Genomic DNA, 15,183 nt, shown 5'->3' on the forward strand with positions numbered 1-15,183 from the left:
AGGAGAATGTGAGTTACTTAAAGTAGTCTTTATTACCCTCAGCCAAGCCAATTTTTGCAGAGCCATAGCAGAGCGTTTTGTCAACCTTTTCTGTTGTTTCTCAGTTCATTTTCATAGATAAAATTACTTGTATATTTTCCTTTGTTAAATGCTTTAGCAAAAGAATGCGGGGTCTCAGTTAGAGGCCATATGTATATATTTTGGTCTTCCTGCTCTGGTCCCTGTTCTTCTTGCTGGATTTGTGTGGCTGCACATTGCTCTTTGCATTTATGCACGAGCTGCCCCTTGCTCTCCCTGTGTGAGCTCTCCTTGTGCTCTCCCTGTGTGCCCCTTGCTCTCCCTTGTTCCACCCTATGTCCAGTGGTGGAACTGGTGTGACTCATAAAGATTTCTGGGATTTTCAAACAGAAGCTCTTCAACAGGAAGAGTGTCAGCTGCTGTGGCATTTAGAACTTTCCTTCAGAGTGAACTGTCTGTTCTAATAAAGTAAGATTTGATGTTACCAAGTCATACTTGGTGCCAGAGCTGGATCATGTTCACTCTAACTTTAATTCCATTGTATTAGTGGTGGTCCAGTTAAGGCAAAGAGAAGATGTCATAATTCACTCTCAGAGCTACATTGGTGGAATCACAGGAGTATACACAACAGTGCACAAATGTCCAGGTAGCTGTATTTGCCATCACATCATTTTGTATGAATGTGGAATTAGAAGAAAAATAATATCATCTATTTTCAATGCTACACCACACAGAATGATTTAAGGACTGGTCCCTGCTCGTTGTTCACCTCTAAAAACACACAGCAACTCAGAATAATGATTCTTTTCTTTCTGAATTTCTGAAACATATTTCAGATGTTTATATATTTTAGTACATATGTTATTTTATATGTAATGTATTTATTTCACTTTTGCTAATCCAGATTTGTGTAGGAGCTAACATTTGTTTTGTTCAAAAACTTGATAGATGAATTTTGGATAGCAAAATTTTGAAAATGACAATGACATTTCTGTAAGAGGTTAGAACGAGGGGTATGGATCTATGAAGAACTGACTGGACTCTAAAATGAAGTCAAAATTATTGACTTCTTATGAATACTGAGGGAAATATCTGTTTCTGGTGATTTTAAAGGTGGCCCACCTTACCAGAAATTTAAGGGCAAGTGAAAAAATACAGCATCAGACTGCTGTGTGTGAAAATCTTGTTACCTTTGTGAGTTTGTGAAATCCTCCTCTTACAAATAATATCCAACCAATTCAATTCCCTTCCTCTTGCCAGTTTTCAGGTGGTCCCTGTGACCATACCCAAAGAGCTCTGGGAATGGAATTCCCACTGGAACTGTGCACAAATTCTCCCTGGCAAACACCCATGGGGATGAGCTGTGGTCCACAGAGCTGGGCAGATTTGCTAAAATCATTATGTTGCTGTAAATTGTCACAGTGTAATTTCATGGATCTGGTTTTCATACACCACAGCACTTTACAGTTGAGGTACTTTTCCAAGATAGAAATTGATTGCATAATTTAATAGTTTAGCTGGCAAAGAGCCCGAAGAGTGCCCAAGAGATTTAAATTAATACCTAAATCGTATCTGTGGGACTGCATCCTACAGTTCACAATAGCACATTGTTCAGCAGAGCAGAATGGAGCTGTAGGCATGTGTGCAGTCAAAAGACTGAATCAAAACTGCTTGAACACACTTTTTAATATCTTTTGTGTACAATATCTGTAACAGTGATTACAGAAAATGAGATGTAAACCGATGCAAATTAATGATGCCATTTAAAATACTTCTGAAAAACAAAGAATGTGAAAGGCATTGTAGAGTTTTCAGATTAGTGCACAATAATAAAACTTTGTGATACTATCATAATATGGCCACAAGATGAGCAGAAGTGTTCTTACATGAAATTAAATTATTACAAAAAGTGAAAAATAGGAGTCCAGAATTTCAGAGTCTTAATTAATTTGGAATTGCATGAAATACTTTCCTTGATCACATCAATTCCAGGACTTCTCTCCCTCTGTGTTGTAGTGAATATCATCCTTTAGGAAATCTACATTAAAAGGGTACTCCAGAATTAATTTAAGCTACTCTTGTAGCATTTTAATATTTCAGTCTCATATAGAGTGGAGTACAGTAATTTCACAAATACAAGCTGCAGCAATTTGACAAAAATTTTGGTGGAAACCCGGAAGTGCGGCTAATAGTCGGGGGCGGCTAATATGTCAATAATTTTCTGACATTTACAACCCCAGACGTGCCAGCCAGAGTGCCGAGCCAAGCACCTGCCAGTAAAAGCCGGCATTTCGCAATTGTTACAGTGTTACCGTGTTGCCCTGGCTCCCTGCAGGCAGCACGGGGGGCGGGGAGAGAGGCGGGAGAGCTCTCTTCTTCCCTCCTCTGCCGCAGCCCAGGGGAGGAGGGGGGGGGCGCCGCCATTGCCGCGGCCTGGGGAGCCGACGGGGGGGGGGGTGTGGGGGGCGCCGGGGAGGACGCGGGGGGGGGCGCCTCCATTGCCGCGGCCCGGGGAGCCGATGGGGGGGGGACGCCGCCGTTGCCACGGCTCCGGGAGCCGACGGGAGCCCTGTGCAGCCATTGCCGTGGCCCGGGGAGGACGGTGGGGGGGGCGCGCCGCCATTGCCGCGGCCCGGGGAGCTGACGGGGGGGCGCGCCGCCGTTGCCGCGGCTCCGGGAGCCAACGGGAGCCCTGCGCAGCCATTGCCGCGGCCCGGGGAGGGGGGGGAAGTGCGCACCGCCATTGCCGCGGCCCGGGGAGCCGACGGGAGCCCCGCGCAGCCATTGCCGCGGCCCGGGGAGGAGGCGGGGTGCTTTGTCCGCGCCTGCCGCCGGCGCCACGGGCGTGGGAAAGCTCCGTCCCCACCCGCCGCCGCTGCCGTAGGAGTGGGGGAAGCTCCGTCCCTGCCTGCCACCGCGGGGCAGCGCCGACCCGGGGTGACCGAGCCCAGTGGCAGTGGCGGCCGGCCCCGAGCGGCAGCACCGGGCTGGGCCACCTGGCCCCGTCAGCGGCCCCTAGCGGGCCGAGCCTGCACAGCCTTAGCTCAGCCAGTAAACCCCGCCCTCCCGCGGTTCTGTTACTAATTGCACGCGGGTCCTCGCTGCGAACGACAGAGCGGCTTATATTCGGGTGCGGCTTATCTATGGACAAAAACCGAAATATTTGCCAACACCCAGATTACGGCTTATACTCAGTGCGGCTTGTATTCGTGAATTTACTGTACTTACCTTTTTGCACTCAGACTCTTTTTCCAAATCCATCTGGGGAGACTTTTTCTTGCTGGCCTTTTTCACCAAATTTCTCCCTTTTCCAATTATCCTCAGCAAGACATTATGCAGGTCAACCTATTTATGTCAGTGCTTGGGAGTCACAGAGGGATGAAAGCTTTAGGCTGTTTCTGTATTGGGGGAACTGCAGTGCTGCAGAAATACTGGAATACCCTTTGTGCAGGTGTGGATACCCCAGCTGCTTCTGGAGGTTAAAATCTACTGGTGTTACAAATATCCTCAAGAAAAGTATGATTTTCTCAGTGTGGATAATAGCATTTCCACAAAAACCTGCATTTGTAGATCTCCATCTCATTTCCTGTGAATCACTTAACTCCTACTGACATCTCGCTGGTAAAAGTGAAGGTGGAGAAGTTTCCATCACTCTCAAGCCAACAGTTTCAGTAATGGCAATGTACTGTAATATTGAAATTCTGTAATGGAGCTGGGAAGCAGAATGCCTCTTTCAGAGCTGCCTTAGTTTGGAGGAATTGTATCCCATCCTCAAATGCAAGAGAGCAGCTGGAAATCACGATCTAGCCATAAATAATTCTATTATATTGCTTATTTGGTGGCATTTACTTGGAAGGGAGCTGCTTCTTTTCCTTACACTAAAGCAGATTTGTACTCTGGGTTTGAAGGAGGTCAAAAATCCTCCATGTGCTGAAGCTGTAAAGAAACTCTGTAGGGAATTGAGTCAGCACCCAACAGTTTGGCTGCCTTAACTCAAAACTCTCACCAATTGCACAAAGTCAACATAAACACTCCCTGATTTCACTGATGTTCCATATCCTCCCTGCCCTTCACAGGCTGCATTGCCACCAACTAGGACAGAAAATTTGCCTCTAAGACCTCCACCACTATACCCAGTATCAGTTTAGCTGGCAGGTGACCTCAGGAAAAGTCAGTGGAAGTTGTTGTGGTATTTTCCACAGCACATTTCGCTGGTGGTTTAACCCAGTTTTTAATACAGTAACAGGTGGGTTTCCATCTGTTTCTCTGAAAGACTGTTTCGCAGCCCAGAATTCTGGAAAAGGCAGATATTGTGTAAGAAAAACATAAAAAAGGCAAGTCCCAGCTTGGTTACAGGCTTAGACATATGGGAATTAAAATTTATACCAAACAGAAGAAGCACCTGGATTTTCTCCAGGTTGCACAGAGCTGTCTCCATGCTACTCCAGGCATCAGCAAGACAGGAGTTTCATGGGATTTTTGGATGTGGGCAATAGTTACAGCATAGTGTTTAGGGATTTCAACCAACAATATGTTTCAAGTGCACATTCTGTATTCCTAGAATTTTAAATGTTTGCTATTAGTTAATATATTAGTTATCCACTATTTTTTATATTGTTCTGGTTATTTTTCTTAATGTGTGTGTAATATGTGAAAAGCTGTCCACTCAAAGTTTATATCTTATCCTTCAAGTATGTAAGTTCCCTAATTAAAAAAAAAATCATTATATAAATGACTGCAAGTGTAGCATTGGTACATATCTTTTTCACTTGATGCAAAAAATGTATAATACAACAAAGAGTTCTTACAATTTGTTATTTTGAAGACTTGACTCAATGCTTGCCAGATGTGTATCTGAGCATTGTGAAACTGCACAAATTACATGAGTGAATTGCTAAGTTAAAAAAAGCAATTCTTGCATTTTGCATTGTTTTACAATGTCTGTGCACAGAAGTGGTTAAAAAAATAATATTCTGATAATGTGAGGTATGAGCAAAGTAATGAAGGGAAATGCCCCGGTGAGGTTTGCTGAAGTGGATGGGACATGTTTAAAATTACCCCTGAATTCCTGCATTTTCTTAAAGCAGGACAACTATGCACAGTCCCTGTTTCCTCTGACTATTTAAAAGCACATTTTTCCAAATGATTTACAAAAGGAATGAACAAGCAAATGTAATCATTCATTCTCTTTTTGTTTGATTAGTGTTATGTTATCCTTTATTAACTCTAATTGTGATAGGTAATTCTTTGCACATGTTCATTCCTTGGTTACAGCAGAGTAAAAATAGCTGTATAACAAGATTGAACCTGGCCAGTACCAAATAGCCCTATAAATTTAAATTAGTGCAAACACAACTCACCTCTAGATGGTTGCATCTTTGCTGAGTCTGCAGTGATCCAAGTAGATAATTCATGTCAACTGCTTTGCTTGGTTTTAGGAGCCATGAAAATTAATGGCCCATGTAAGAAATACTGATCTCCCAGGGCAGAGCATCCTCTCCTGCTCTCTGCACTCTCACACTTGTGTAACATGCCAATCACACAAAAGGCAGATTTTGCAAAATCACCTTTTTCTCTTGTTTTGTTTTTTGGTTTTTTTTTTGTTTTTTGTTTTTTTTTGTTTTGGTAGGCCGCAATACGGTGGGAAGTTCTGCCAGGGTTCCAGCCGTGTTTATCAGCTCTGTAATAAGCAGCCTTGCCCAGCAGATAGCCTGGACTTCCGAGCCCTGCAGTGTGCAGAGTACAACAGCAAACCGTTCCGGGGCTGGTTCTACAAATGGAAGCCCTACACCAAGGTGGAAGGTGAGAGTGACTCTGCTCTCAGGGACAGGGAGGGAGCTCTGGGCCCCAATTAATCCCTGTGTGTGCTCTGAGCACCAATTCCCCTGTGTGTGCTCTGAGCACCAATTCCCCCCTGTGTGTGCTCTGAGCACCAATTCCCCCCTGTGCGCGCTCTGAGCACCAATTAATCCCTTGCTCTGGGCAAACACCATCCCATTTGAGCAGATACAGGCCAGGGAACCTGTGTGAGCTGTGTTTGCTCTCTGGCAGAGCTGGAGCCAGCCTCCTGTGTGATCCTGCCTGCATGGACATGCAGGATTGATTTGGGTTGGGAAATCAAGTCCTTGTCCTCACTGTGACTCCCTGGCTGTTGCCACCTCTCTCTCATTTTATATTTCATATTGCTTAGTCTGAAACCCAAGCAAAACATTTTCCATGGAATTTTCAGCATGGGAAATGTAAGCTTCCACAGTAACACTACCAGAGTCTTCTTTCCTTTGGAATGTTCTCAGATTTCGAAATGTAGCGGTAGATCAACCTTTTGACTTTTCTTTTGGTATGGTCCCGTGAGAAGTGGAAATGCAAACAATGTACTGGCATACATTTTTTAAAGTCATCTTTTACTAAGAGATCTTTATCAAGTTCAGGTCTCAATAACGATTTCTGTTATTTTGAAAAAACGAGTTTATTTTTACTTTATGCATCTTAATTTTGCAAATATTTTGAATCAGTATTCACTTTTATCAGCTAAAACAAATATGTTCTCCAGTTTGAAAGCACTACTTGAATAAATGTGTCTGAATTTTTTCACATCATATCTACTTTGTTTAGCACATGTACGGATTTGCTTTTTGATGATAATGTGTGTAATTAAATAAATATATAAACATACATGTAACTTTCTTTTTTAGCATGATTATATTTTCTTGGAAGTCTTTGTGGACATTTGCATGAGTATTTAAAAATGTCCTAACAGGCAGTGTGAACAGAGGAAAGAAGTAATATGGTTTCACAGCATGTAGCAGTGGATGTTGTGTAATAGTTGTTGTATAGTGGATGTTGTATAATGTATAAAAAATACATCCTGTTTAATAGAAATGAAGGTGGCCTACTTTGGTTTTAAAGAGAGGGGCTGTGCTTAGTAAAGGAGGAGTAAAATTAGGGACAAGTGGCGTAATTTTCTAAAGCAAGATGTCCCCAAGCGATTCTGAAATTGAAAATGCCCCTCCTTCCTCTCAACTGCTTTGTAAAAGCTCCCCCAAGATCACATTTATAATTCTGCAAAGTTGATCTGGTTTTCAAAATTGCTACAAATGTTTTGCCTCTGTAGAAGGCACTACTGGAAATCCAGCTGCTGATTCAATAATAAAAGGATACTCTTTTGAAGCCAATTTCATGTTCTTAAAAACTGTTTTATTTATTGCACTTAAATTTGTATTAAAACTCTGCATTTCAGCAGTTGTGATAATATTTACAATTTCATGACTGGTTTTGTCTATGCAGAATTAATCAGCCCTTTATAAGCATAACACACCACCCATGTGTAAGGGGACATTTGACAATGGTTGGGATTTGTTGGAGGAAAAATACTTTTGTTAGGAGGAAGTCTGGCTGCAGTTCTTGCTTTCACTGAACTGGTCATTTGTGCTGTGTTATCCCTTTCCCAAATTTTAAATAGGCTTCAAATAAAATTATTGCAGTCTCCCATTTCTCTTAATAAAAATGAAATTTGAGCCTGTGAAGGAGTGGAACTGAAAGCAGAGTGCAGCAGCAGAGCTAAGGCTCTGAGTTTGAATTCTTAATTCTTTGGACAAGCAAACCCAAGTGTGCTTTTAAAAAAAGCATAATATATTCTATTTAGCTATATTTCAGTTTTTATATTTGAATTTATTTCAGCCTGGTGTCCTAAGCTGTCACCTTGCAGAGTTCATCCTTGTAGCTTATCTGCAGATAAGAATACAGAATATAGGAGGAAACAACAGCCAAGTTGCTTTTTATCTCTTTAACACTGCAGGTCTGCTAATACTACCTTGTCTTGTGTTTGTTTGTTTGTTTGTTTGTTTGTTTGTTTGTTTTCTCCCCAGAGGAAGACAGATGTAAATTGTACTGCACAGCTGAAGATTTTGACTTTTTCTTCGCAATGTCCAGCAAAGTGAAGGATGGAACTCTGTGTTCTCCAAATAATTATGATGTTTGTATTGATGGAATATGTGAAGTAAGATAAAATTAAGTTTCTTACAATCCTAATGTCTATCTATTTTTTTTTATAAGTGGGCAATTGACTCCTTTAGGGAAAATGCAGCTGTTTCTTTAAATTCCCTTTTGTCTGAGTCCTTCACTTGTGCCTTTTGGTTGCAGCAAGTAGGGTGTGATCATGGACTTGGTTCCAGTGCTGTGTTGGATGCTTGTGGAGTTTGTGAAGGAGATAATTCAACGTGCAAGTTCTTTAAAGGCCAATACTTGATCCAGCACAAAGCTAATGGTAAGGAAAACTGTTCCCCATGATCATCAACTCCCTGCTCTGTTGTGTCCTCATGTAATAGATATGACTCCTTGCTCATCCAGGCAGTGGCTGAGGGTCCAGATGTGAGCTGAAAATCACAGGGAGAGTGAGAGTTCACATTTCTCCTGTTTCTTGGTAACAAGAAGGCTGTGAGCATAAGTCTTGGTCAGTTAAACAATCCTCTTGTTTCTTAAGCCACATTTTCCCTTTACTGTGAATTTCCTCTTAGAAGAGATTTTGGGATTCAGGCAAGAGCAAAAATAGCTGTCAGCAGCTCTGACTGGGATGGGACTGTGGAACGTATAAAAAGCAATACACAGCATAATGCCAAACATGACAGTATTTCCATGTCCATTTTCAAATTAGGTTTTCTGGAAGCTATCCAGCTGTTTCAGCGAAAGATCCAGGCACTGGGAGGTAGACTTTTCTTTAGTGGACTGTCACGGACTTCTTGGGAAATAATCTCACTGTGCTGCAGTTTCTCAGGCATAAAACGCAGATACTATTTCAGTACCCACAGGGATATTTTGAGGATCTGTTTGCTGTTGGTCATAAGACATGTCCTTACTGCAGTCATATAGGTCAGGGAATTGTCCAGGATGCAGTAATGCAGCCCTGGGTGGCAGCAGGGACATCTTCTGGTATCCAGGGCTTTGTGAAGACTCTGCATCCCAGTGCACCTCACCTCAAAGCCCTTGTGGCTGGCAGGAGTACCTTCCAACTCCTGTAGGGAGCTAAAGGGAAAGCTCCAGTGCAGCCACCATTAGGGTGATCTACATCTTCCTAAGGTGAAGTTGCTTTTTCTTGCCTTTAATCAGAAGGAAAAATTTAAGGAGTTGAAATACCTCAGAGTTACTCTGATTAGAGGCTGTGTGGGGGGAGAGTGTTAAAATCAGAACTGGTTTTTCCTGGTGAAAATCGAGTAACTTGGCAGGTCAGAACAGCTGTGATGATTTTCAGACTGGCTCAGGAGGTGACCCAGCTGTGTGTGTGAGTGCCAGCTGTGTGAGTGCCAGCTATGAGTGCCAACTGCCAACATGTTGCTCCTGCTCTCCTCACAGACTACTACGCAGTGGTGACGGTGCCGGCGGGTGCGCGCAGCATCCAACTGCAGGAGATGCACATCTCCCCCAGCTACCTGGCTGTGCGCAGCCTGGCCAGCAGGTACTACCTGACAGGAGACTGGACCATCGACTGGCCAGGGAAGTTCCCTTTTGCCGGGACGGTGTTTGATTACCAGCGCTCCTTCACCCATCCCGAGAGCCTCTACGCGGCAGGACCCACCAACGAGACGCTGGTCTTTGAGGTAAGCCTGGCTGCTGTTGGCCCTTGCCCTGATGTTCATTACAGAATTGGTCTTTGAGGTATGCCTGGCTGCTGTTGGCTCTTGCCCTGATGTCCATTACAGAATTGGAACGACAGCTGCACCTCTGTACTGGGGCTCTCAGAGGGATTAAAGAATAGTGTTGAGTCACGGTAGCATTCAGACTTAATTGTGTGCTCATGTGGGGTTGAAAAGCCTTTCCCTGCTTCATTGAGATCTGAGGTTTAGTAAACTGTCACAAACTCAGTGAAAAGGAAGGTGCAAAAAACACCTTATAGCATAATTTCTGAGTTGCACAGTGGTGATGGAGATTTTACATGCCTCCCATACATGGCACGCAATGAAATCCAATAATGTCAAAATTAAAGGTACCATTATGACAATGCTCAATGGTTATAGGTTCAAATAATGCTTCTGAAGCTGCAGGTGAGTGAAGCCATTTTCACATCCACCTTGGAATGCAGTCAAAATACCACCGACAGGTTCCTCTAGAATGAGTTTCTGTTGGTTCAGTTATTCTATTACATATGTTTATCTCACAATGAAATTTGTGTCACCTGCTTTGTTTGCCAGATGTCCTGTGTTGAAACTATTGTAAGCAGAAAGGAAACTTCCTACTTACATGGTTAGTTCAAGATTTGCAATTTTGAAATTGGTCTCTTCTACTGCTGTTCTAAGAAAAATCTCCTGCATTAGGTTGCTTAGCTTGATATTTTTTTAAAATGCATCAGAACATTTCTGGCTGGATCAGGGCTTTGCTTCCTGTTAGCTCCGTTAGTTTGTCTTTGTTAGTCTAGCAAGTCTTTGGCTTTTTAACTCAGCCATTAAGTCTGCTTTGATGAAGTTTTCGTTCCCTGTGAGAAGGAGAGATCCCTCCCAGCAGGGACTCAGTTCCTCCCTACTCCTTCCAGCAGCACTCTGGAAGGGGCAGTGCCCCTGGGGAGCACAGCAGTGAGTGCTGTGCCTGTTTCCCCTGCTGGCCCTGTTTCCCCTGTGCCTCTGTGCCCCCTGTGCCCCTCTGTGCTCCTGTGCCCCTGCCCAAGGCAGCATCCTGCTCTCCTTGCCCCCATCCCATATCCCAGCCTCTGCAATCTGATCCCTTGCCCAGCTTAGACTGGTAAACCAAGACAAAGCAAGCATAGACTGGAACATGAAGTACAGTAATTTCACGATTATAAGCCGCACCATTTTGACTAAAATTTTGCTCCCACCCCGGAAATGCGACTCACACTTAGGAGTAGCTAATAGGTGAAAAATTTTCTGAAATTCCCAACCCTGGAAGTGCAGCCAAGGTGCTGAGCTGAGCACCTGCCAGTAAAACCTGGCATTGCGCAATTGTTACAAATTGGTTACTCTGTTGCGCAGTGGGTGGAGGCAGGCTTAGTGCCGGCAGCACAGGAGGGGGAGGGAGGCGGGGGCTCCTTGCTGCCATCCCTGTGGCCCGGGGGGGGAAGAGGGGGACTCCCGTCCCCGCCTGTCACCGCAGAAGCAGGCAGGCTCCGCCCCCGCCTGCCGCCGTGGGAGCGGGGGGGCTCCGTCCCTGCCTGCCGCCACTGCCACGGGTGCCAGTGGGCTCCGTCCCCGCCTGCCACCACGGGGCAGTGCCAGGCCAGGGCGAGTGAGCCCGGTGGCAGCGGCAGCCACCCCAAGCGGCCCTGCTGACCGGCCCTGCCAAGCTGGGCCACCTGGCCCAATCGGCAGCCCCAAGCAGGCCGAGCCTGCATGGCCTGAGCCGAGCCAGTAAACCCCATGATCCCGCGATTCTGTTACTACTTGGCAACTTTGTTGCACACAGGTCCTTGCTGCAAACGACAGAGCGGCTTAAAATCGGGTGTGGCTTATGTATGGACAAAGAATGAAATGTTGCCAACACCTGGAGGTGCGGCTTATAGTCAGTGCGGCTTGTAATCATGAAATTGCAGTAATTTCACGAATACAAACCGCACCATTTTGACTAAGATTTTGCTCCCAAATCGGAAATGCGGCTTATACTCAGGAGCGGCTAATATGTGAATAATTTTCTGACATTTACAACCTCAGAAGTGCCAGCCAGGGTGCTGAGCCGAGCAGCTGCCAGTAAAAGCCAGCATTTTGCGATTGTTACAAATTGTTACTCTGTTGCGCTGCGGGTGGAGCCTGGCTCCCTGCAGGCAGCACGGGGGGCAGGGAGAGAGGCGGGAGAGCTCTCTCCTTCCCTCCTCTGCCGCAACCCGGGGGAGAGAAGGGGGGGTGCCGTGCCACCATGGTTGTGGCTCGGGGAGGAGGCGGGGGCTCCATCCCTGCCTGCCACCGCGGGGCAGCGCTGGGCCAGGGTGAGCGAGCCCAGAGGCGGCGGCCGGCGCCGAGCGGCCCCGCTGAGAGGCCCCACCGAGCTGGGCCACCTGGCCCCATCGGCAGGCCCGAGCGGGCTGAGCCTGCACAGCCTGAGCCGAACCAGTAAACCCCGCCCTGCCGCGGTTCTGTTACTAATTGGCAACTTTGTTGCACGCGGGTCCTCACTGCGAACAATAGAGAGGCTTATACTCAGGTACGGCTTATTTATGGACAAAGAACGAAATATTTGCCAACACCCAGAGATGCGGCTTATACTCACTGCGGCTTGTATTCGTGAAATTACTGTACTGTATATTCTTTGAGGGTTATTAAAGCTTTCTCAAGTGTCCAGTGAAGTGTGCATTTGGAACACTGAACAGCTTTGCTGCTCTTCCTGCTGGCTACGTAATGGACTGAAACATGCCCTTAAGAACCACTGAATGCCCTGGACCATGGGCAGGGTAAAGATCTTTGGGGTGAACACAAACTTTAGAGCAGGCAGTTTGACATGGGCTAAGGGTTTGTCTTTCCACAAACTGCCATCACAATTCACAGTGCCTTTTGCAACATCCTTCTCTGTTGAAGAATTTTCATTTGGGTATGTGTGCTCGTAGGGATCTTCCTTTAGTCCGATCAGTTTGGTCTACAAGCTGCAGACATGCTCCCCTCTCTGCAAATCACCTGCCTCACACCAAAACCACTACACTTACAAATACTACGAGATGTTAAGCTGAACTCCCAGGAATCTTATTTGTCATAACCTAAGGTAGATTTGAGCTGTGTTCTTTTTATGGAGCTGAAGTATGAATAATAAATTGCCTACAGGAAGACCTGGCTGCATATTGTACACATACTTTGCAGAATAAAGACTAAATAAGAGAAATTAATGCCAAATAACAATTCTATTTTCATCCTTTCAAATTATGCTAAACAGTTTTATTAAGATGTAGCATTTAATTGGAGGCTGTAGCTCCTTTCAGAGCTCATTTAAGCTTCCTTTGTATTTTTATTGAAATACCTACACCACACTGGCATTGGTAGCTGGGGATTCTAATGACTAAAAATGCTATGTGTTCCCTAATTACACATATCTGTGAACTGGAATTAAGATTTTTTTTTTCCCTTTAATAATTTAAGCAACATTCAACAAGCTGAATTCTGAAAAAAATGCAGAATTTTCTGTTCAGAGATTTGCATTATTTATAACTTACCAGTAATTCTAAGAAGCAAAAATGCCAGAAAACTGAAGAAATATGTTTTGAGAAACATTTTGCTGAATGTCTACTTGCAGCCATAGTAGAGAAACAAATCCTGCTTCAGCTCTAAATACCAGAAACTGATAGCAGGCTGAAAAAAATGAGTGTTTAAGCATACTTCAGTATAGCTTAATTTTCATTTTTATCTCACCTATAATTTTTAAAGAAGCACACAAAACTATCCTGCTGCAATTTTTTATTCAACTAATTTACAGTAATTTCACGATTATAAGCCGCACCATTTTGACTAACATTTTGGTCCAAACCCGAAGTGCGGCTTATAATCAAGTGCGGCTTATATATGGACAAAGAACGAAAAGTTGCTGTTTTAGTTTGGAGGACAGGTGTCTGCTGAGAAAGGCAGGAACTTCTCTTTGAAATGGAGAATGTAAACCCCCTCCCTCCAAATTATTATAATTTTGAAATCAAGGGGCTTTCAGGCAAAAATATGGAAATTAGGAATAACAGTTCTTTTCTAGGGAAATTAAAATAGAAATACAGTACTACAAAGAAACAAACTCCAAACCCTGACAAAGTCAGAGTACAACCTGACACCCTGTCAGGCAGGGTGTTGGCAGCAGTCCCATTAAATGGTGGCTGCATCCTCCTGCAGTGACAGATGTGATTCAGTTGAAGCAGTGCTCCTGTACAAGGTGCAGTTTCCCTCCGGAGTTCCAGTGGTGATGTGGAGAAATCCGGTTTTCCACTGGAGTCCAGTGGAGAAAGGGGCTCCCTTAGTGTCCCAAAACCTCTGTTTTTATCTTGGTAAGAAATGTTGGGCTCTTCCCCCTGGCTGGAGCAACTCCCAATGGGATGCAGTAATTTTATCAGTCACACAGTGGGACTCAATGGCCATTGGCAGACAATGACTCGCTGGAGGAAGGATGGGTTGTGAAAAGATAAAGAACAATGCCCTGCCTGGTTTCAGTGGATGGCCCATTAGCAGATTATCTGCCATTGAGATAAGGATCACTGTCCCCACCCTCAACAGATGGTGATAGAATAGATACCTTTTATCACACTCTGTATTGTAACATGCGGCTTATAATCAGGTGCGGCTTATATATGGACAAAGAATGAAAAGTTGCTGAAACCCAGAAGTGCGGCTTATACTCAGTGCGGCTTATAATCGTGAAATTACTGTAGTTTTATATAAGATAGGGTTTCCCAGAGGTTGGATCTCAACTTCTTCCTGTATTCTTTAGATTTCTTAATTTTTAGTTTTTTAATTAGGCTGTATCTAAAAGATACTTTCAGTGTGAGACCTTGTAAAATGGTGCACTGCAGGTATTAAGGATTTGGATAAATTGTGTGTATAATACAGGAGATTTTATTATTCAGGAAAATAGAAGTTTTTTGAGCTATATTTATTGCCATTCACCTATGACTGAATGCCAGATTGTGCTCATTTTATTCTGCAGTTATAATTTTGGTAGAGATTTGTGTAGTGGCCGAAATGGGCCAGGTTTTTCCTCTGTTTCTGCATGCAAAGTGGGCTGCAGGTATCCAGGGAGTCCAGGCTATGCTCTGAGCAACAATCCCAGGAGAGGATGGGAACAGACAGGTCTGGCAAGTCTGTGCTCAAGGCAATCACTTCCTTGGAAATGCAGTCGTCCTGCAAAATATTTTCTTGAAAGAGACATCTGAAGCATGTATTGAGAGAGCAGAAGGAGATGCAAATAAGAAAAAAAATCTTTAAATTTCTCATTGTCTTGCACACCACAAGTTCAGCCTTGCAGTTCTGTGAGATGTACAGTAATTTCACGACCATAAGGTGCACCGGACTATAAGGCACACGGGGTTTTTTGCAGCAATGCTCCACCCCCAGCTCCTCCCGCATGGTTGCTGGCCGAGGCCCCGCCTCAACCCGGCAGCCATGGGCCCCTGGCCCGCCTGTACCCAGCGGGGCCGGGGCATGCCCACCGCCCCTCCGTGCCGCCTCCACGGGGCTGGTCTGTGCCTGCTGCCCCTCTGTGCCCCCTCTCCGG

General features: G+C 44.7%; 1 protein-coding gene across 3 annotated transcripts in view; it reads left to right on the top strand.

Moving 5' to 3' along the window:
* The window catches only part of ADAMTS18 (ADAM metallopeptidase with thrombospondin type 1 motif 18), an 87,073-nt gene that overhangs the window by 48,963 nt on the left and 22,927 nt on the right, over window positions 1-15,183 (top strand). For 2 of the 3 annotated variants that reach the window (XM_033069905.1, XM_033069908.1), the window contains exons 13-16: window positions 5,648-5,820; window positions 7,884-8,014; window positions 8,158-8,281; window positions 9,364-9,608. In XM_033069905.1, coding sequence (XP_032925796.1) covers window positions 5,648-5,820; window positions 7,884-8,014; window positions 8,158-8,281; window positions 9,364-9,608 — 673 coding nt within the window. The remainder of the gene's footprint in view (window positions 1-5,647; window positions 5,821-7,883; window positions 8,015-8,157; window positions 8,282-9,363; window positions 9,609-15,183) is intronic. The other variant, XM_033069907.1, reaches the window with a different exon arrangement.

Source organism: Catharus ustulatus, chromosome 11 (assembly GCF_009819885.2).
Source record: "Catharus ustulatus isolate bCatUst1 chromosome 11, bCatUst1.pri.v2, whole genome shotgun sequence".
NCBI classification, from domain to species: Eukaryota; Metazoa; Chordata; class Aves; order Passeriformes; family Turdidae; genus Catharus; species Catharus ustulatus.